Source organism: Strix uralensis, chromosome 3, assembly GCF_047716275.1.
Source record: "Strix uralensis isolate ZFMK-TIS-50842 chromosome 3, bStrUra1, whole genome shotgun sequence".
NCBI classification, from domain to species: Eukaryota; Metazoa; Chordata; class Aves; order Strigiformes; family Strigidae; genus Strix; species Strix uralensis.
In genome coordinates this window covers 111,524,584-111,546,566 of record NC_133974.1, presented here as the reverse complement: position 1 = coordinate 111,546,566, position 21,983 = coordinate 111,524,584, and the positions used below count along the sequence as shown (strand labels likewise).

The following is a 21,983-nucleotide window of genomic DNA, read 5'->3' as shown; positions in this document are numbered from 1 at the left end:
AAAAAAACCAAAGAACAGAGTTCTTGGAAAGGACACTAAGAGACAACTCTTCAACAACCACTTGGGTCCACCACAGACCACTGAAAACCCCCATGGAAGCCCCTCAGAGACCCTTCCCCAAATTTTAGTACACTTCAGCAATATATTAATATATGCATTAGATCCTCTGGAAATAGGTGTGTACTTCTCAGAAATTACATGAATATTCATTCCTTTTATTGTATATAATAAGTGTGCTTTTGTTTTTCAGCATGCACCTTAGGTGGAATGATCCCCCGTGCATCCAGCAGTGCAATACAGAATGCCTGCCTTCTAAAAACGTCAAACTAAGTCTTAGAGGGTTCTTTTGAGACCAAATTTATGGTAACAGGTGAGCCACAGAAATCACATGGCACACACTTCCAGAGCACTGGGTACACAAAGTGTGCTACTAAGCAGAGGGACAAGAGTGCTCCTCATCAGGCTCCCTGCTGTTTAACCTGAAAGATTAAGCAACCTAACAGAAAGCCATATCCAAACATCAGACTCCTGCCTTTTCTAATTTTCTTAATTAGTCCCCAAACCATCCTACCATGAAAACAATACTGGATATTTCTAACCTCAGAACAGTCCACTTATAGAGAAATTTTTAAATTCAATAAATGCATTCTTCCAAATAATCAGAGTTCACTCCTCTACATCAGTTACATTTATCTAACACAAAATTAATATATATCAGGGAAGCAACAGACTCTTTCCCACTCTACATGAATTCCTGCATATACCATTTGAGTATTATGTCAAAGCCTAGATAGTAAATTAAAGCCCTGCGAATGTATCAGAGGTACTAGGTACAAAATAACTACTTTCTAAACCAACCAAGCAAAGCTTTGGAAGCTGTATGTATTGACTGTGACGCTGCAAGCTAATGAGCTCCAAATAAAAAACAAAATGTTATTATCAGAAAAAGCACTATTAAATCCAATATGTGTTTTTTTTCCCCCAAAGATACTTATTGCAGTCTTAAGTATTCTGAAATAGGTTACCAATAATTCATTATTTTTGCACAACTGTTTAACATTTTCCAACCCCAGCAGATCAGGCAAGGTAAAGAAGAAAACAATTCTTCAGCAGAAAAATAAAATCTTGGGTCTTATCCTTGCCAGCAAGGTACCACTTGATGCAATTAAGATCTTGCTCCTGAAGCAGACTGCTGCAACAGCAATATTTTTAGACCCTGAGGGAAGGGAGTGCCTGGATTCGTTCTGAAGCATATGCAAATAAAGCAGCAGAACACAAGCAAAGCTCTGCTTCGCCTCCTCTAGCCAGAAAGCATGTCAAAAGCGAAGAACTGCAGGGCTGAGGCATGCACACACATTCCCAACAAAAAGTAAGAGAAGCAGAAAGGAAACATTTTTTCTTCATTTATATGGCAAGTCTGGCAGCATTCCTGATGGTACCATCATACACCTATCTCTTCACATGACCAAGAGCTGCAGGCTGCAAGCTGTGTTTCAGAGCAATAAAGAGAGGGATCTTCAGGTGTGTTTCTACCAGCAGGTGATGACCAGAGCTTGTTAAGGGTCCCACTGTTTCTCTGCAGATAGGACAGAAAGCCACCTATGCCCCGTAGCATGGGCCCAAAGAGGCATCTCCCGCTGATAGTTTACTTTGCAGTTGGGACTACTCCACACCTCCATGGCAGACCAGCCCTGCTCTACAAGACCTGGGTCCTAAAAGTATTAAAACATTTAAATCAGAAAGTACTGTTCCTGTCTAAAGAAACTTTCATACACCTGTGTATCCAACCTACACATACACAATTACCCCAGTCACAGTTAAAACCAAAACCAAGTGTCTTTATTTCCCATTCCACAGCCCGGGTATATGACTTACAGTAACAGTCAGCTATCCAAGTTATAGAAAATAAAAATTAACCTTTACTTATGTTTCTCAAATAAAAGTTTATTTTTAATTATTACTGAGAACTGCATTCAGACTAGAGTTTTATGTAACAGCACTATTTAGATTTGATTCTGCACTCCTCCTCATTCTCAGTTAAGAAATAACAAAATTATTACCCTTAACGAATTAAACAGCTCCACAGAAGAGAACCTGGGATAAAAAGGGAAAATTCTCACCTTAGAGCAACCTGCTACTTTATGGAACGATAAACACTGTTCCCAACTTTCAAACATGCATGCTTACAGAAGAAAAAACACATAGAAGATCCATCAGCAAGGCTGAATTTTGAATATAAGATGTTTTACACAGCAAATCCTCTCTCACCTCAAAAACCCAGCACAATCTTGCTGGACTAAACAGTCTCTTATCTTCAAGGAACTGTACAGACAGAAGTGATAAGAGGGTATTTCATAAAACAAGATTCTCTAAGTATCTCCCAAACACTTAATCAGAGACATGTTTTCTCTCTTTCCAATGTTACTAAAGACTTGATTTATTAATTTATTTCCATGCATACATTATTTTTTGTAAAATTTCCATAGTCTGTCTTCCATAGGAGCTAAAAATATTCAAGTAGCATCTTCACAGTGAATTTGTCAGAAAGGCAGCAGTTTCTTGAGCAGTGGTAGTGAATAGCTCCATTTCACAGATTCAGACACTTCCCAGTTCGAGGATAGGCAGATATTCCATTTATCCTCCTGGAACAAGTTGGTAATCCAACTCACAACATAAATTAATTAGCGTAAACTCTAAGAAAGTGAAGATACCAACAGAAAGCAAACACTTACAAGTCAGATTATTAAATGTGAAGCGCAGGTTTTTAGTATTGCTCGATCTGCATTTAAGAAGATGTTAATCTTCCCATGTTTATGACGATAGCAGGTCATGGACCAGCTACAAAGGAGCAAAAGGATTAATTTCAGATAGCAATTTTCCCCTTTTTCATGGGTTAGTTTTCATCAAGTGAACAAGCCAAACCAAATTCTGCAGCTATGAGACCAAAACCAACAGAGCAGCAGGAGCTGAAGGCCAGAAAGGGGAACTGGGATTGTTCCTTTTGGCAACCGCCCAGTTTTACTGGATTAGATGCTATATGACATTACACCCGTGATTATTTTAGCATGCTAAATTCCCCATCAAAAGATGAACCAAGCAGCTACATGAACACTAGTGCCAGTAACAAGGGAACTGGTGAAAATCCATGGTCAGGAAAGCATGACTACACCTTTTGATTTAAAAGTGGTTATAGACAGTGTCAGCCAACTATGGAACAACCCAGTGTCACAGGTTTCTGCATGATGCATAAGAGTCAAAATCAAACAAAACACCTTCACACTGAATTCTGAGCATTGAAGACCAAGGAAATCCTAAATACCGAACAGCTGGTGTGAGCAAGTGTCAAGGAGATGAAGGCAAAAATATACTAATTTAAATAAAGACAAGAACAACCAGTTTCACCTTTTTTTGAACATTGCCATTCCATCAACATAGTATTTAGGCTTCTGGAAAACAAATGGCCATATTTTAAGAATTACTAATAACCTCCATTCCTTATATGATAACAAAGAACAATGAAGACAACAGAGCAAGAACTCATCAAGTACTGTATAGTCACAGGCAAGTTTGTAAACTCCATAGAGTGAAACTGCCCCACCCAAAACCATCCAGAGAAACTGAAGATGGAAAGCAGCTAAGGCTGCTTCCCAGCATAATGCCTTACACTGCGGAGGTTTTGTGCCAGTCTTCCTTTTTAATTAAATACTGCATTTTGGAATCCGGTGATAATATTACTGCATGGTCTTCAAAGACTAGAGACAGCTGAGGAAAGGTATTTCCAGTATTGGTTTTTTTGTAAGCATTTTATTTCTTACAAGTTTCCATACATTATTAAAATTAAGATGTTAAGTTTATTACACTACTCCATCAACACTAATACTCTTTTAAATTGCTAACTTGTGCATTTGCTTAAACTTGTGCAGACTAAGAGCATACTGAACAGGTTCTATTTCTTTGCTGTAAAAAACAAATATTTCTTAATTTGCATTCATTCTGTACAGAGAAGAAACTCAAAACTGTACATAAACAAAATAAAGACTTTCACAACCCCTATATATGATAAATGAAATCAAATTACAAGTTCTCTTGCCAAGAACTTCTGCCGCAGTTTCCTAACACGTTACCTTTCTAATGTTTCTGGATATAAATTAAACAGAGCAGAAACAGTATGTTCACTGTTCTTTCATGGAGAATATACCATATTCCTGTATACAGTGTTCAAAATAATGACCACCAAGGATACTATGACAAACCAGAAAGCTTTGCACACACACATAGTAAAAGTTTTCATACGGTCACACTCTTTAACTGGAAACTTCATTAACTGAATAATTAGAGATTCCAAGTAAAATTTAACTACCACAGTAATTACCATCCATGTCCTTTTGGCAGGCTGAGAGCAGTATGACAGCTACAGATTCACATATCCCTAAATAAATAGCAATTTGATTATTTCTTAAAAATCTGGAAACCAATTTGACGTTTCAACCAAATTTTACTTGAATTTTCATTTCCCTTGAGCCTCAAAATTCAGACGCAAAAGAAACTGACTAAAAGCTTAATCATTCTATTTATTTTGCACCAAGTGAGGACTTGTCAGGATGAAGTGGGTGAGCTGGAAGTATCAACTAGGAGATACTATGACTACCTGCTCCAGTGCTGCACCACTGAATGCCACCTATAATTTACAGATTTGCAACACTGATTGCTGATCCTTGACCTAGAAGACAAATGATTTGGATAACATGCAGAATACAAACAGCTTTTAGGCACTTCTCCAGATCAAACAGCAACGTTGTCTTTCTCACACCTGAAGGTGTCAAGGAGTCTTTTCAGCTCCTATTTACACCCTCCTGTTCGCTCCTCAAACAAGAAAACTAAAAATAAGTCTTCTGCAACACAAGAATCTAAGCTTTTTAATAGGTTTCAAGCGCCTGGGATTTTGATGGAAATATCTTCCTAGAGACATGGCCTGTCTGATATGTGGTTGACTAGTAAAGTTTTTGTTTGTTTCCACACAGCACTCACTGTCAACCTCAGTTTTACAAACCCAAATGAAAATACAGGTGATCTAGTAGTTTTGAAAACAGTAAACACAGGTGAAAGAAGGGGAGAGGGTTAAAGAATAAGCATTGAGAGCTTCAAGCTCCAAACATTTCTCTAGGGAACCTAGAGATGATAACTTTTGGAATGACAAAGGTGACATTTCTCTAACATTTCTAGAGGCTTATTGGGAAGCCAACACCATTTTCATGTCACTGGAATGACAACTTCTTTCATGCGAAATATTTATTGCATCATGAACTACATGACAATAACAAATCACATTTCTGTCTTCCAACCAGTTCAGATTCAACCTGTATTTCAGAAGCTTCTTTACAGGTATTAGGGGCACTCCCAGCATTTAAAGTGCATTTTAATTAAGCCATTTAGACAAACCTCCAAGTTGGTTCCATTTTCCCCTCCCTTACTGAGGACGCAGGCCACCACCTACCAATTTAACTGCCTGAAATCAGTGTGTTGCTGTGAAGTACTGACCTGTACTCAGAAAAGTACTGAAGGTCTTCCCAGAGCTGCTAACCACAATGACAGAAGCAACAAAGCCTATATGCAATGCTTTGCAGGGATAGCTGCAGGTTGGAAAAGAACACAAAAATGGTGAAAACTTAATGCAGAACAATTTACGTTGGAAAGGAACTCAAGACCTCTAGTTCCAGATCTTGCTCAAAACAGGGCTAATTTCAGCTGAATGCAGAACAAGAACAGAGATCCCTCCATCCCTCTGAACACACATTCCAGAGGCTGACCATTCTCATGGCAAGATTTTTTTCTTTATATCCAGCTGAAGGGTCCTTTGGTGAAGACAGTGTCTGTTTTATCTCGTGTTTCACTGTGCCCTTGCAAGAAGCACCTGGCTTCACCTTCTCTGTAACTCCCATCCACTAGGCAGCTGAAACCAGCAGTTAGCTCTGCCCCTGAAGTCTTCTATTCTCCAGGCTACAAACCCAGCTCCCTCAGTCTCTCCTCATACACATACATCGTGCTGCAGCCCACGATCCTGCTCAGTGCCTTTCCGCTGGACAGGCTCCTGTTTGTCCATCTATCTGTACTGCAAAGCCCCGCACTAGATACAGTACTCTAGATGCAGCCTCACTGCTACCAAGAGGATCTGAACAATCATGTTTCTGAACATGCTCTTACTAGCGGAGCCCAGTACATGATCACCCCGTGCTGCTGCAAGGGCACACTGCTGACTCCCATTCAGCTGACTCGTCTGCCAGCATATGCAAAGATGCAAGTATCAGGCTTCACTCCAGCAGGTGCTGGGGTGGCTCAAGTCCTCCAAGAGAGCCAGGGCCTATGATCATGTCTCTTCTTGTTGTCTCAAGGTGGCTTTGTCCACTTCCTCATGTTGATGGGGCAGGTGTGCTGCACATGCTCACTGTAATGCCCCCTGCTTTGCTGTCCCTTCTCTTAATTCTGACCTGTAAGCTCATGGTAGGCCCGCTGACCCCTCCGCAGCAGAGCTCTGCACATTCAAGCCATGCCTTTGCAGAAACACAACCCCTCCCTCCACCTTCCCTGCCTGGCCTTCTCAAAGAGCAGGCCCTACAGAACTCCAGTTGCATGATCACATTTCTGCAATCCAAGGGCGATCACAGGCCTACAATGCACTGACTTCTCATTTCACCTGGCCGTTTCTCATCCATGTTGTGTATTCATGTGCACCTGAGATGAGCCCCCAGTCACACGGCTTCTGAGCTATCCCATATGCATTACCCCACACTGTCCCTCCATTTATCTGCTAGAGAAAGCATATGTTAGTTAACTTACTGCTAAATAAAGCACTGTAAAGGCATGCAAGCCTGCCTACACTAGCTAGCAACAAGTTGGGTTTTTTTCATTTTTAAACAAGCTGCTACTTTAATTGTCATTCAAGACTGATTCATGAGAATGTTCTACAAACTTGGAAATTTTACCCTGCTAGCCATTTATTCACCTCAAGCTTCCTGAATCTATTACATTCTGACTATGCTAGAGACAGGACTCGTTTCTACAATGTGGCCTCCACGCAACATGATATTTAGGAACAGAGGAGAAAAGTTCAAAACAGGCTTGAATCAGAACAAGTGCTGGAGTACAGCCTTTAACTCCTCTGAGACTCCCACATCTCTTCTATCATGGGACACAGACATATAAGAGGTTCAGCTACAGTATGTATAGAAGACTAAAAAGGTGAGCTGGAATCTTGTACTTGTGCTGTATCTAAATGTCAGATAGAGTTTCCCCCAAAAAATAGAAAAAAATTAAATATATTCAGCATGAACACTCCTCTCAGGGCATAACAGAACAAGCACTGTTTTACGCTGTGCCACACTTCTCAGACTTCCCAGTATCTGAAGAACAAACATTACATATTGAAGTTGCTTACTGTATTAGTCAATTCTGTTACACAATTAATATACGTATTTGCACTTCCTGTCTCTGCAACTACATTTTAATTTTAGAAATATGCTGACTATAAGGCAAGGAGCAAGAACCTCATGTACTTGCCTTCTGAACACACCACATGGGAGAAGTAGGGCTGTCTCTTGTATACTTATGACTGATAATTATTTTTTAATCATGGAAAACCAGCCAGACGTGCAGAACCCCAAGTCTTTCAAGACAGGCAAGTATCAGGAACCCATGTTTTCTCAGTCCTCATTAGGAGCTGTTCCAGTAGATAAACTTTATTTTACCTATGTACATTTGTGTTTCTATCCATGGTTAATATGGACTAGTGATGTAACATTGTGTTCTATTTATCCATAAATGTTAACAACACGTTGCAGTTTACAAACTACTGAAAGAAATTGATTCATTCAGCTCAAAAAGATGACTTGCACCACCTACAGGTCTTAGCAGAGGGTTACAAGAGTCTAACTTTTTAAAATAAACTTTCAGACATCCAATTCTACACTACTGGAATAAAAGTCAAAATACCTCCTGGATAAGCAAAACAACAGGCTTACTTCAAAACACTGCCGCCTAACATCAGTTCAACTTGGGTAGTTCAGCCTAGTTTGATAAGAGTTTTGCACTGGTTAGTGTTAAATGGGGTCCTTTAATGTGGTACACTTCAAGCTAAGAAATAATCAGTAACTTCCGTTGACGACAGAGGAAACATAAAAGAACAGCAGCCCAGGTATTTCCTTCTCAAACCACCTATATGTTCTAAAGTACAGTTCGTAATTCTTAAAACAGCTACAATATACTGTAAAGCACATAGAAAACAACTGGGAGACTGCGTATCTTTCAAAACATATTTGAATCTGTCAATACATCTCATCAGTCCTGCTAACAGCTTCTCTTATTATGCTTGTTCCTTCAGATTAAAAAAAGAACAGTCCTACACACTTTGAAAAGCATTAAGATTGGGAGGATGGCACACCAACAGCTTATGAGTAAAATACATTGCTTTTATCCCAAAGAATTATATTTATCATAGTACTGGAAAGCAAGCTGCATTCCGACAGGCTCAGCCATGCTGCAAAATAAACTGAAACAGTATGACTAGAGTATTTCAGTGTCTCTAAGTTCACATCAAAACAAACTACTTTTAACAAATTGCAGCCCCATTGATTCTGTGGCTGGGCAACATACAGGTTATCAATGGACCTCTTTCAACTTTGTAACACTTGGATACACCAACCTTTACCAGCTTCACTAACGGCTTAACTCCATTTAATTACTCGCTCCTTTAAATACAGCTTTTCCCAAATACAGTCAACATTAGCCATACAGAATCGCAACACAAAATGCAGAGATGATCATAACTCTACAAAACAATTCAAGTTAAATTTTCTGCCTGTAATTTAACCCTGGTTTTATAAAGAAAAGACCATCTCTCTTCCAAACTTGAAGGACTTCTGATGCACAGTAACTAGCAAGCAAGTCTAACACAAAAGTTGAAGTTTCTAATGTTTACTATGCCTTAAGAAAACTACAAGTGGGAGCAATAGCTTTCTTTGGCTCAGATCTTAGGATCAAAACTGACAGAAGTAGAATACCCTGAGTACATAATCAAAAACTAATGATGAAAACTCTTGTAATAGACACAAGAGTAGGATACAGCATTCAATAAACCTGGGGACAAATATTTCAGTGTCACACTAATAACATTTCTAAGTGGACTCTGACCAAGTTACTAGGCACCATTCTGCAAATGATTAGAAAAAGTAAAAAATTTTGTTGAAGAAAAGCAGAGTAACTCCAGAACAGTCTCCAGAAATCTCGAGAGAAAACTATTCTTTGCATAACTTCTTTAAATATCAGCATGCCCAAGCCAAAATTTCTTTTTTGGTAGTAGTAATCTGTGCTAAAGCCCAACAGCATATACAGACATACCTGTAACACCATATGTGAAATATGAGCCTGAGAGAAGACAAAGTTAAATTTCATTTTCTAGCCTCTTCTGTCTTGTCAAGATACACATTAACATACATTTTGCAATGCATTCAACTTGAGTTGCATGAAGTTTAGTTTTATATTATAAGAATATAGCTATACTTAGCATGAGTTTAAAAGAAGTGTAACTTTTGTTTGCATGGTGAACATAATCAAGTGGTAAATACACACAGTAGGAACATGGCCTTTGCAGTTTTCCCTTCTGAAGGACTGAGAATTATCTGTACATTCTCAGCAGAGACTTGCCAGATTCTCTAAGGCTTCGTATCGACTGATACTGCTATCTACTGGTTGGGCAGATGCATGGTGACAGGCAGCAGTATGAAAGAGTAAGGAAGCAAAAGACCACTCACATTTGGGGCACAATATCTAGGCAAGATATGCTAAGAGTGACCCACTGCAACCAAAGGTAGTTTTTTTTCTGGAAACGGGAAGAAGTCACTACTGCTTATATGTCTGGGTATTCTGTTGAAGATTTTTTTTTTTTAACTGGTAAACTGGAAGTGACATCAAAACATTATTATACAAACTGAGCATTTGCAGTATGGATAGTAGTTAGGAAGCAGCTGCTACACTACCTTAGCCTGTAGCATGAATCATTTGACCATTTAAACATGTCATACCTCCTCTTTAAAATGTCATAATGGTAAAAAGTATTTAATCTAACCGTAACCTGCCAATTTGCATCTCAGGAAAACAATATTTTCTGCTCTGTTTAACTACAATGTATTACAGGATAGCACGCAAAAACCTCCACCATTATTAATTGGCTGTAGTATTTTGTGCTTAAAAAGAGCCTCCTGTAAAATAGTTACTAACTTGTGTAAGTCTATCAAACACATCATACTGTTACCTTTCTTCAATTCTATTCTTGTCCATAAGTGGTTGTTTGATCCACTGATTAACAAGTCTTTGTCCTTGAGGGGTTCTGCATTTATTTAGTAAACCAGCTAGAGACTGTGCAGTATTAGCATTTTCCACAGAACTCTGAGGGGAAAAAAAAAAAGTTAGTGAAGTTTATTGACACCCACTGAATGGCACTCAACTCTGCTATCTAGGAACAGATCAGTGTTTTTTCTGTAGTCAACTTGGCACCCATCAAAAAAGACAAATGAAACAGCACAGCATTAAAGCACTTACAGTCTGGTCCCTGGAACATGGCAGCAAGGAACAGGTTCGTCTATTTTGAAACTAATCCTGACTGAACAGGAAAGTTAGAAACATACCTAGTCACTGGGCAGTTTGTCCTTTGAATAGAAGTGGAAATATACCTAGACATTGGCTAGTTTGCCCTTTGTAAGGTCAAAAAATAGGGATCCTGTCTATCAAAAAAAAGCAGCAAGAACCAGGACTTGGGTTCAAGGGTTTTTGGGTTGATCTTTGAGGGGTGCACAACAGAATGAGGCAATGGGAAAGAGTACAGTTATCCAAACTCTCTCAAGCTTCATCAGATCATCTTTGGAGCACTATAAACATCTCTAAACTTACTCTGTTCAGATTACAGTTTACTATCTATACTTTAGGTTTAATATTAACTAGACTCAAGACAGCCTTTTGGACATTTTTCTTGGAGTTGTGTTTGTTTTTTGCAAAAAACAGCTAGGAAGCAAATATTCTGTTTAACATTGAAAAACAGCAAACAAGCTTGTTTCAACTCATAACTTTGAAATGAAAATCTCAACCCTCTCGATCCAAGAACACCTGCAATTAAAACAGCAGGCAAGCATTCAACCAGGAGTGGGTCTGGATGCCTGTAAACAACTGGGATGTAGAACTAGCATCACCACAACCAGAAACGAATGCAGTGAGAAGGCAGACTGACACATTTAACCCCTGAAAAATCTAATATCTAAAGTGGATGTGCCTATTTTCAGTGTTCTGGACAGTATTGCATATGAAAAACTTCTGAATCCAAGAAAGTGTCACAGAGTACACGTATTATACATGAACAACCTGTTTCAGCACATCCAAACTGGAAAGCTACAATTTCATATAATCAACTGCATCTGCTGCACCACAAGAACTTTACCTGCATACCTCACAGAGCAACTCCAATTACAAAATATTTTGCCTTTGCTTTAGTGCCTGCCCAAAAACCTCCCTACCAACAGCTCGCCACACAGGCAACAACACAGCTCCCTGCTACATGGCAAACCCCTTGTTCCAAAGCTTACAATAGCCCCTAAAGGCAGACTTGGCAGTGTATTTCCTATCACAAAACACTTAACACCTGCAAGGACTTACAAAGGGATGTAGGTAAGACAGTGTTGAACTACCTAGAACACCTCCATAAAGCCTAAGAGGAGATATAATTTTTGCTTCATTCCCTAGACAATGGCACAGAATCAGGAAATAAAGGGAAAAAACCACCAGAACATCCCTCTCCAGGGTTACCCAGCTCAGACGCTGAATATATGCTCTTTTTTCCTCCAGAAATCCCTCCAAGGTAAACAGGGGACCACATTTGTGATTTCTTCCTATAAATCTGAAACTTAAGTGGATTAGCTCCAAGCAAAGATCACTAAGCAGGGTCTACTAACACAAAAACAAAAGAGAAAAGCTGACACAGCACACCACTTTGAGTCCATGTTTTCCTACAACTATAAAAATGGGCAAAGCAGAAAAACAGACACAGTGGGATGTATGGAGGAAACTGGTAACCGGCTTGTAGAAAATGGGTGTAAAAAGTAAGATTAACACTGGCCAGGTAGCACGCCACAGTGCTTTCAGAATGTTCTTAAGTACTGTCCTGTTTACCACCCTGCCTGCTGCAGGCAGCCCTCCCTTTTCACCACCAACAGCAGTGCTCCTGCCGTATGCTTCCTGTTCCCCTAATACTACCCAATTCAGGCTTCTATTCTCTTTCCCCAAAATGGCACTACTGTATAAAGCAACTGTGCTTTGGAGTTCCCTATCATACCACAAAACTACAAAACTCTCCTCCCCTCTCACACTCCAACTCTGCTCCTGCCACTGGACATGTGAACTTCTCTGATGAAAACCAAGGAAAGACAAAGCATTCCCCGCACTGCTTAGCCAGACTCCTCGGCACCTACAATCATGAGGTACTTCTACGGCTCTTCCCATATCTGCATTCTACATAGACACTTGTTTGTGTCTGTATCCTACCTCCTTGATGATCTTCTCTTCTACATTCAAAGTAAGGTAACAAAAAAAAAAAAAAGGCAAAAAAGGTGGTAACAGTGGCTAACAGTGTTTAAAACATAGACTGTACAGGAGTAGCTGAAAACAAAGCCAAAATGTAGAAGTTGCCATTAATCAGGATCTGGGGAGCTGTGACTGGGCAGTCAGGCTACTTATCAAGCAGCTGAATAAGTATATTGCAAAACACTTACCAATTCAAGTGTGCATTTCTTACCTGAAAAAGGTTGAGGGCTTCAACAGCTGCATTATCTAGAACCATATATTGACTAAGATCAAAAGTAGTCAGCTCAAATTGTCCAAAATTAGACTCATCTGACAACAACTCTAAAAACTTGATAATGGCCGACAAAGATGAAACAGCAACCTGAAGTTTAAAAAAAAAAAAACCAAAAACAAACCCACCACATTCTAGTTAGAAACACTCCTGAATCAGGAAGTATTTGATAAATGCCCCTAGAAAATCACAATCAGGGAAGACTTTGAGCCATGTTAATTCCAGCAGGGCTGAGAGACTCATACTTTTTCACAAGACTTCATTTTCATAGGGACATTCTATGGCACTGCACATCTTTCTAGGTAGGTGTAAGAACAACGAACTAAACATTTGCATAATCTGATAAACAAAATGTGAAGTGCACGCCTCGCCAGCTTTCCAAAGTTGTTATCAGGATGTTTCTGGCTCAGGAACACAAACAAGTTATTGCAGATAAAGGAGATAGCATGGATCATCTCAGGACATGGTTTCAGGGTTAGTTTTCAGCCAGAACAAGGATCTGATCTGACTCACTGTATGGCATTACAAACACTAGTACCAGCACAAAAGAGGCAGCAGCACGACTGACTTGTTCAGCTGCAACACACTTCAAACAATTTTGACCTGTTATGAAATCACATATTAAAGGAGAATAACTCTGTACCTTACACCTGCAGTTAGCATCAGCAGTGAAGGGCATTTTAAAACGTGTTCATCTTCAACAAATTACCTCATTTGCAGCTAGGAACAAACATGTCCAGTTCACATGCAGGCACTAAATCATATGATTGAGCCATAAGATGATATAAAACACAAAAATATTATCATAAACATTACTTTGTTTTCAAATATCAATTTTCCTGTCATGCAAAATAATCAAAGTACTGTACTTCAGTCCTTAGGCTAGACAGAATATGAATAGGAAGGACCTCTTGTGCACAGTCTATTTGCTTACCAGAGTTTGCTACTTTAAGTGAAGGGTTTTCTCTTTTTTTCCAGGACCCCTGGAATCCAACTGTGACACAGACTCAAGCTGAGCAGAACTGCTAAACACTTCAGCAAGAATGTAGCTTAATATACCATGGGTTGTACAATGTACTTTCCCAGAAGTATGGGAATCCAGCATAAAACAGGATCAGTGAGGATAGACGACATCAGCTCACAACAGCTGCACACGCCACTCTGCCTCTAAAAAACAGAAGCATATTAAACATCGCTCTGTGCTCACCTGCTTTTCCATCTCTGGCAAGGCTGCGCTATTCATTTGTTCTTCTTTCTTTGATTTTAACAAGCGATTGAGATCCTGAACAATATCTTTTGTTGTGAAATCTGCCTTTTTCCTGTCTGTAATCAGGATTCCTCCCCTCTGAATGACCTGTTGTCCATAAACACACACAGTTATCAATTACTTTCAGTATTCAGGGGACAGATGTTCATCACACAGAAGCAAACGCTGAAGAGATATTCGTTTATTGTTAGGTTGCAGAGAGAATGACAGACAAGATTTTACCCCTAGAACAACTTTTGTGGATTAAAATGTAAATTAGTCAACAGACAAATAATATATTTTGGATGCCTAAATCAAAACTTCTTCGAATTAACATATTGCGCCTTCATTTTTCCTTAAATCATGGAACCTAGCTAATAAGGCAGAATACAGCTTTTTAGAGAAAAGTTTTGTGTAACTAAGTCACAATGGTTCCCTTACTTGTCGTAGTTTTCCCATCTCTCCTGCAGTCTCTCCTCCTGGTAGCACACACTCCTTTGGTCCTAGTTGAACCAGTAGAGCTTCAAGGTTTGAGAACTGATCATTATCTGGAAACTCACAGACACTCAGTTTTCTCAGTGTAGTGTCGACATACCCCACTCCTACTAGTCTTTGTCCATCAGTAGTAGACAGCTTAACCCCCACAACCCCAATGGCTGTTGACATATCATTGTTGGCAAAGAGCACTTCCTCAAACTGGGCAAGATTTCCTGGAGAACCCTATTTAGAAAAGAAATATACTTTTAAGGAGTGCATATATACACACATACTTTTTATTTCTTTTAAAAAGGACAACAACTGATAAAGCTAAGTACCAAACAATCCATTAATATAAAACATACAGCTGTTCTGTTTTTTTTAACCATTAAATTTTTACACATCATCTACACAAAGTTAACTACTTCAGGTTTTTTTTATTTCCCAACCTACCCAAAAGATACAGAAGCAGCTCTTTCAGCCTCAGAGCAGTAGAAAATACAGGGATACATAACAGACCGCACAATATACCATCATACCACCAAAGCTAGTCCCTGCAAATCCCAAAACATCAAGCTGAGGGGCTCAGGAAAGAGTTATGGGGTTTTTTTTTCTTTCATCTCACAGTTATAAAGAAAGGTTGAAAACTGTACCTTGTATGCTAAATACCAGTCATTTTCTTTGGTAGATTTACTCCCTGCTTTGTTCTTGTAAACTTCAACTCTGTAATGACGAACCAGAAGAAGATCTCTCACAAAAGATTCGAAGTTCATCTTACTAAGCACAACACTCTCAAGCTTTTGAGTTCCTACAAAAAAGGAAAAAAGAAAATTATGAGATACCTGAATTTCTTCATAAAGTTTATTTTCTGAATCAAAGTCCCCAAAAACAGCCTTCAGGAAAGACATTATTCTAATATCAGACGCAAACATCTAAAACCCATGAAACAACACAAAACCACAACATTCAACTGATTAAGAATGAAAAAAGCATACTCCATATCCAAATAAAAACAATGTTCACTTCCAAATTTCACTAAATCTATACGTACATATACACAAAGAGATCTGTTCCTCTCACCTTTCCCCTCTCCTTAACAATAGTCTTGATTTGGTTTTCTAATTAATGTTTCACACATTTTAAACTAATAGGTGGTGGAAGCCTGGGACAGCTTTTCCTTCTGGATAACATCTTTTCTTTCCTGGATAAGCCACTTCTGTTGACAGAACAGGCTGTCACCCTATTGACACTCAGAAGATGGCAAGACACACATGCCAAGACATTTCCCTTTTATCACAATATATTCTGTAAAAAACACATATTCTCAAAAAATTTTAAAAGTTTACATTAAAACCTAACTTTAAAAGTGCCTGACAAACTTCTTGCTTCTGTTCCTGTAACGGTGAAGGCAAATGACACAGTTGAACAAACTTAAATCCATACAGCTGCCAAGAAGAGCAGTACCACTTCTACCTCCCCCCTTCCCATGCCACCTTCTGGAACCAGCCTACTCACAGAATAAGAAAATTCCACTACTAAACAAATTGGGGTTTCAGGTGGGTATATTAAGCCGTCTGCCAGATCAGCAAGTGGAATTAACTCAGACTGGTTCAAATATATAAGAGCTAGATGACATATAAAGTAAGCACAAGCAATAGATAGGGATGTCTTTTCAGTAGTATGCCTTTGTCACATTTGAGGCTCTTCCATTACATGAAAGATGTTATACAGCGAATTCCCACACCCATAAGAACTTATGGGTTTATTTTAAATATGATTTTCTCATTTTCTTGCCTCTTCTTTCCTCAAATCCCTAGTAAGACTTTTTTTGGAAGCAGGTAAAAAACCCTAATTCCACATAACTGGGTTCTCTTTCCTAGTTCAACAAAACACAATTTTTCTTTTTTTAGCTGAGACTACACATAATACACTGGGGGGGGGGGGGGGAAGCAGCTGAAGCTGATGTGAGCTTTGAAACCACACTGAAAGCAAAAAATGTAGTTTTATGCTTACTTTTAGTGGGATATGCTAGATAAGGCTTTATTAAAACCACAGCTGACAGTCATAGGCACAAAAATACTGATGCACATGTTTCTAGTCTGGAAGACCTATCAAATTCTACACTTGAAACTATGAAGCTCTAGAACTTTTCCACGAGTTGGGTTTTTTGTGGTTTTAGGGAGGGGTTGAGGTTTTGGGGGGTTTTTTTACATATTAGCTCATCACTTGCAATAGAAAGTGAAAAGTATATGAGAATGGCATTCTCTTTTAATGCCATTGCACACACTCAAAAAATTAATTCATAACAAACAGGTTTATTTTGCTAAGTATGAGCCAATTAGTTCGCAACCTTATGTTCCTCGAGATTAAGGATAATACTAAGGTTTGCCTCTTCTGACAAGATAGTTTATCTCAATGCTCTTGCATCTGACGTCTGCAAGCTCCACCATCTTATACCAAGAGATAAATAAAAAGCAATGGGGTGGATGGAAGAGAAAATCTTATGCAAGACATAATTATATGTTATTTACTTCTGCAGCCATCATTAATCAAGCATGACGTTACCATTGTTTACCTATCACCTGCACTATAGAACGGTATGATTCCCACCCTCAGTTATCACAGAAAACATCATACAGTCATTTTCACAAATGGAAATCTACCAATGCACTGGAAAAATGTTATTAGCTGCTGTTAGCCTATGCAACGTGTTGTGTTCAATTAACTAGCCACATCCGACAGTCCTGTAGTATGAGCTTATGTGACGAGAAGTATATACTGAGAACCGTGCTTTCTGCTGTAGATACCTTCCTACGTTTGTACACCTACATCTGTCACACACATCCTACTCAGAACGGCTACTAATTATCATTTCAAAGCTGTGAGAGGCTAAAGATTTGCATTCAGTTATGCTTGCTCCCAAGCCGCAATGAATCAGAGCGGGCATTAAAATCCAGAGACCTCTTAGTATCTCCCTTCCCACATTCATCAGCACCGAGACGAGCTGCCCCCTCGGCAACGCCCGGGGTGCTGCAGGCTCCAGCAGCCCGCTGCCCGCCAGCAGCCAGGCCCTGACCCAGCGCGGGCAGCAAGCACCGGCCCCTCCCGCTCTCTCGCCCTGGCGAGGTCCCGCTCTTTGAAAAACGACGCCACGGAGAGCTTAAGTCCAAGGCAGCCACGAAACACCACGACTGGACGCGAAAACACGCCTCGGCGACTTCGCCCTTGAGCACACCTCGCTGCTGCACCGGCGACCAGGGGCAGCCGCTGCCGCCGGCACCCGCCGCCGCCTCGCCGCGGGCGGCCCTCCCGCTCCCTCCTTCCCCGCTCCCCCCTCAGGCCGACACCGCCCGCCCCAGGCCGGGACGGGGGAGACACACACACGACACGAGTCCAACCCGCCGCCGGGGCCCCCCCCGCTGCCCCTCAGGCCGCCGGGCCCGGCCTCCACCGCCGCCGCCGCCGCACCCACCCGGTGCTCCCGCCAGCTGGCGGATGACGGCGCGGGTGCGGAAGAGCTCGCGGGCGGCCAGCCGCGCGTCCGCCCCGTGCGCCGTGTAGTAGTCGCCGCGCTCGAAGAAGCGCACGGTGGTATCGGGCTTCTCGGGCAGCGAGAGCACGGCGCGCACGAAGCCCGCCTCGGCCCCCGCGCCCTCAGGCCACACGGCCTCCCGCGGCGGCTCCACCGCCATGCTGACGATGCGGACGATGCTGCCGCCGCCTCCCGCCAACAGCTGCGCGCGCGCGCGCGCGCACCGACCGGCCCGCCCACGGCGCACGCGCACCAGAGGCGGCACCCAATCGCCGCGGGGCCTGCGCGGCGCGTCACGCCCGTCCCGCCCCTACACGGCGCGCGGCCTCCCGCGCTGCGGGAGCGGGGCGGGCTGGGCCTTTCCGCGCGCCGTACGCTGCCATGGCGACGCCGGGGCGGGGGGGCCGCCGCTGCTTCCTGCCTGCCGGCGGGCCCCGGCGCCGCTCGCTGCTCGCAGCCGGTGGTCGCCGGTGAGGCGGGCAGAGCCTGGGGCCGGCAGGAGGCACAGTCCTGCGCGCAGAGCGGCCCACCGGGCTGCCCCCCGCCCGCAGGGGCTCCCCGGGGGCGCAGCGCCAGCGCTCGGTGCTGCCCGAACCTCAGCGCTGAGCTCCAGGCCATGGTAATAGCGTGTGTGTGTGTACAGCCCCCGGGGCAGCCGAGGCGCGCAGGGCCCGCTCACAGAGACAGCACGGCCGTCAAAGGGCTTCCCAGAAGGGGAAGGGTGCCCCAGGCAGCCATGCTGAGGGGGTCGCTGCACTTAACGCCATGAGGCGGAGAGGGCGCAGCGTGTGCCCAGGAGCACGGAGGGCCGCCGGGCTCGGGGTGCCGAGGAGCTTCACAGGCTGCCAGAAGGCAAATGCTGTAACGCAGCCTGAGTACAGGCCTGTCACCGTGCTCCGACTGCCGGGAGGCAGAGGACTGTGGGGTAACGGGCCCTGCTCTGATTACAGAGGGAATGGTGTCCAGACACCCCATGCGCTCCCTCGGGCAAAGAGAAAGCAGCTCTCATCCTCCTTACAAGGGGGGGGTCACTCCTCCCAGGCAGCACATGGCAAATGGCTAAAAAAATCAAGAGCTGATCCCCATTTACACACTGGGGTCACCCAGCTCAGGGACAGAAAGGACACTGACTGCCCTGCAGTGCTCAGAGGGATCCTGAGCCCTGGTTACAGGGTGCTGCCCATGCTCAGAGTGCTTCGGTTTTTTGATTTGTCATTTTTTCTTTCACTGCCCTAAGCATTTTCCATTTTTTTGTTTTTCCTTCTGCTGTAAAGATGCAAAGGAATAGAAACAGCATAGCTGACAATCTTGCATTCAGTGATTATTGTTTAAGTATAATGGGAAATCCCAGATTTCATCAGCTAAATCAAGTCGTCTTGGGAGCTTCTCTTGTCTCATGCCATTTTTCTTTTTTCCAGTCAGTTCTAAATCATGATTCTTGTACCCCAGTTCAGCTGCCTGCACCCTATCACCTACAGACAAAACATATCTTAGATTTTACATGCCTTAGCATTTCTTACATAAATGCTTATCCCTTCTTCTGGTTTGTGTACCTTGCTGCTTCAGAACATCCCCTTGTCTGCATCCCATTGCTCTCTCTCTTAGCTTCTTCAACCTCATCTCCCACCCTTGCCTTCTTTCTCCTGGCCCACCCCTAGTTCCAGCTATGGAAAGCTTTTGGGATCTCCTTCCCTAGATTTCTCACCTGTCTTCTGTCTTCTTTCCACTCAGTGAATCAATGTGTTCATCTTTAATATTTTTTGGTCTCAGCAGGTACTTCCCAAAAGGCCCTCAGAGGCCCACATAAGGACTGTTTCAGGTTTTCACACTAAACTATCCTTTTACCACTAGGGCCACCCTGATACCTCTGTTTGAAGGCCTTGCCATGTGCTGGCTGTCCCTCCACAGGGAATGTTTTGGTGTCCCACCTATGCCCTATTCCTGCCCAGTGTCACCTTGGGCTGCCTGTCCCCACCTCAGCCTTCCCCACCCAAACCCCAGTCCTGTACCCCTGAGGTAACACAGCTTTTCCAGAAAAGGCCTTCAAAGCCCTTTTGCAAATACGCTCGCTGAAGGACCACAGGCAGTTCTCACGGAGAAGAGAAAGTCCAACCTGCCTTCATTTGACTTAGTAAGGATGAAGCAAAGCATAAGGTCATTACAGCTTTGACAGCTTTGTAGCTACCCCAAATCTTCCTCTTACCTCCATAACAGTTGTAAAAATTGTATCAGCAGGGCAGTTGGACTTATTTTCAGTATCAATAAGTGTACTTTTCCTAACTTTATTTTTGGAAGTGGCTAAACTATCTGGTCTGACACTTCCCTCCACCAAAAGTCTTTGCTTGTGGCAGTACTCACGTAGGAAAATCCAGCCTAAATAATTGTCCTTTAGCAAATACATAACCTTCTGAAGGCACTCATAATGTCAGGCAACCTTGCCAAGAGGTGATAATACCAGGTGAGCCCAAAATACACATTATGAATAACTGGGAGTGCTTGTCTTTGTACATACCAATGACTACAGATAAGGCAAAGGATAGGAAAGGAAAAAAGTGTCCTGTACAAACAGCTACAGCAGAGGTGGGCTCCAGGGACCTCATTACCACCTTCAAAAGAAATAAAATAAGGCCTGCTAAGCTGTAATTGCTGCATGTTGTAGTGCTTCCTTCTCTCTCCTCCGGGCTGGTTACACCTCTTCACTCAGCAGTTTGCTCAAGGCAGCTCTGCTGAGCTGCAGGCTCCCATTTACAGAAAGCCACCACCACTCTTAACGTGGTAACCACAGTCCACAAAAAACGTTTATGTTGTGACATCTCTTGTACAAAATACCACGGGATCGATCTCCTTTCCTCTGAGCTTCTGCCGTTTTCTCTGCCCACCCCCATCTGTTCTTCCAGGGCAGCTCGGTGTCCCGGCTGATCCGCACAGGTCCAACTCTGCGTGGGGACCAGCTCCCAGTTGCCAGGCTTGGTTGCTTCACCATGCCCTTGCTAAGAGCACTTCTGGCTGTCTCCCTTGCCTACCGGGAGTGTCTGGAATGAGAAGATGGCTGTAATTGCTACACACATGGCAGACGGGAAGTGGATGCTAATCTAGACTTTAATTAATTTTGTTGCCTTTTTATGGATAACTAGCATACACAGAAAAGTTGCAATGCCTTTTCAGTTAAGAAAATGGTGTCCTTTAACCACTCTACAGGAAAAAAAAAAGAAAAAATCCTTTTTCACCAAAGTTTACTTAGCATTCAAGTGTGATCAGTGGCAGCTCTAACACTTTTGGGGAATGCCCCCAGAAAATTTTGCATTAGACTGGTCTGTGTGTATAACGCAGCAGAGACTTAAGATAATATTAACAAGATAAGAATATTTAGTTAATATAAGTTTGAAATCAGAAAATGTGGCTATTGGCTTGTAAAGGACCTTTTAACTTTCTTGTATGCACTTTTTTCACTCAGATCAATTTGGCACAGCCATGCTTTACTTCTGAATGCACAAGGATTGTGCTGTTAGAGAAAAAACACTTCTTACCTGTATCAAGTTTTTACATGCTATGATCTGGGGAAGTGTTGCCTCTAACATTACACACCACCTCCTTTTTAACTACCACCCTCTCCCTTGCATACGTCTGCCATTGCATGTCACTGCTAAGACAAGGAGGAAAAAGATTTTAGCAAAGTTCATAAAATTCTGCATGGATGGGCCCGACTATCCCTTACATACAAGCCACCCCTATAGCGTGCCTGACTGCCTGTATGCCCAGCAATGGACCTTTGTAATTAATATGAGACCACAGCCTCTCCTGGGAGTTGCTAAAATTCAGTAACTAGCAGTTGTAAACTT

The 21,983-nt window shown here is 42.2% G+C and overlaps 1 protein-coding gene across 2 annotated transcripts in view; it reads right to left on the bottom strand.

Moving 5' to 3' along the window:
- MSH2 (mutS homolog 2) overlaps nt 1-18,340 on the bottom strand; it is a 55,987-nt gene extending 37,647 nt beyond the window's left edge. The window contains exons 1-6 of one of the 2 annotated variants that reach the window (XM_074863934.1): nt 18,085-18,340; nt 15,266-15,420; nt 14,577-14,855; nt 14,097-14,243; nt 12,830-12,979; nt 10,304-10,437 (exon numbers count right to left, since the gene is read on the bottom strand). In XM_074863934.1, coding sequence (XP_074720035.1) covers nt 10,304-10,437; nt 12,830-12,979; nt 14,097-14,243; nt 14,577-14,855; nt 15,266-15,420; nt 18,085-18,304 — 1,085 coding nt within the window. In that variant the 5' untranslated portion in view covers nt 18,305-18,340. Of the gene's footprint in view, nt 1-10,303; nt 10,438-12,829; nt 12,980-13,823; nt 14,028-14,096; nt 14,244-14,576; nt 14,856-15,265; nt 15,421-18,084 lie in introns of those variants that run through there. The other variant, XM_074863935.1, reaches the window with a different exon arrangement.
- Nucleotides 18,341-21,983: the final 3,643 nt, after the last annotated feature.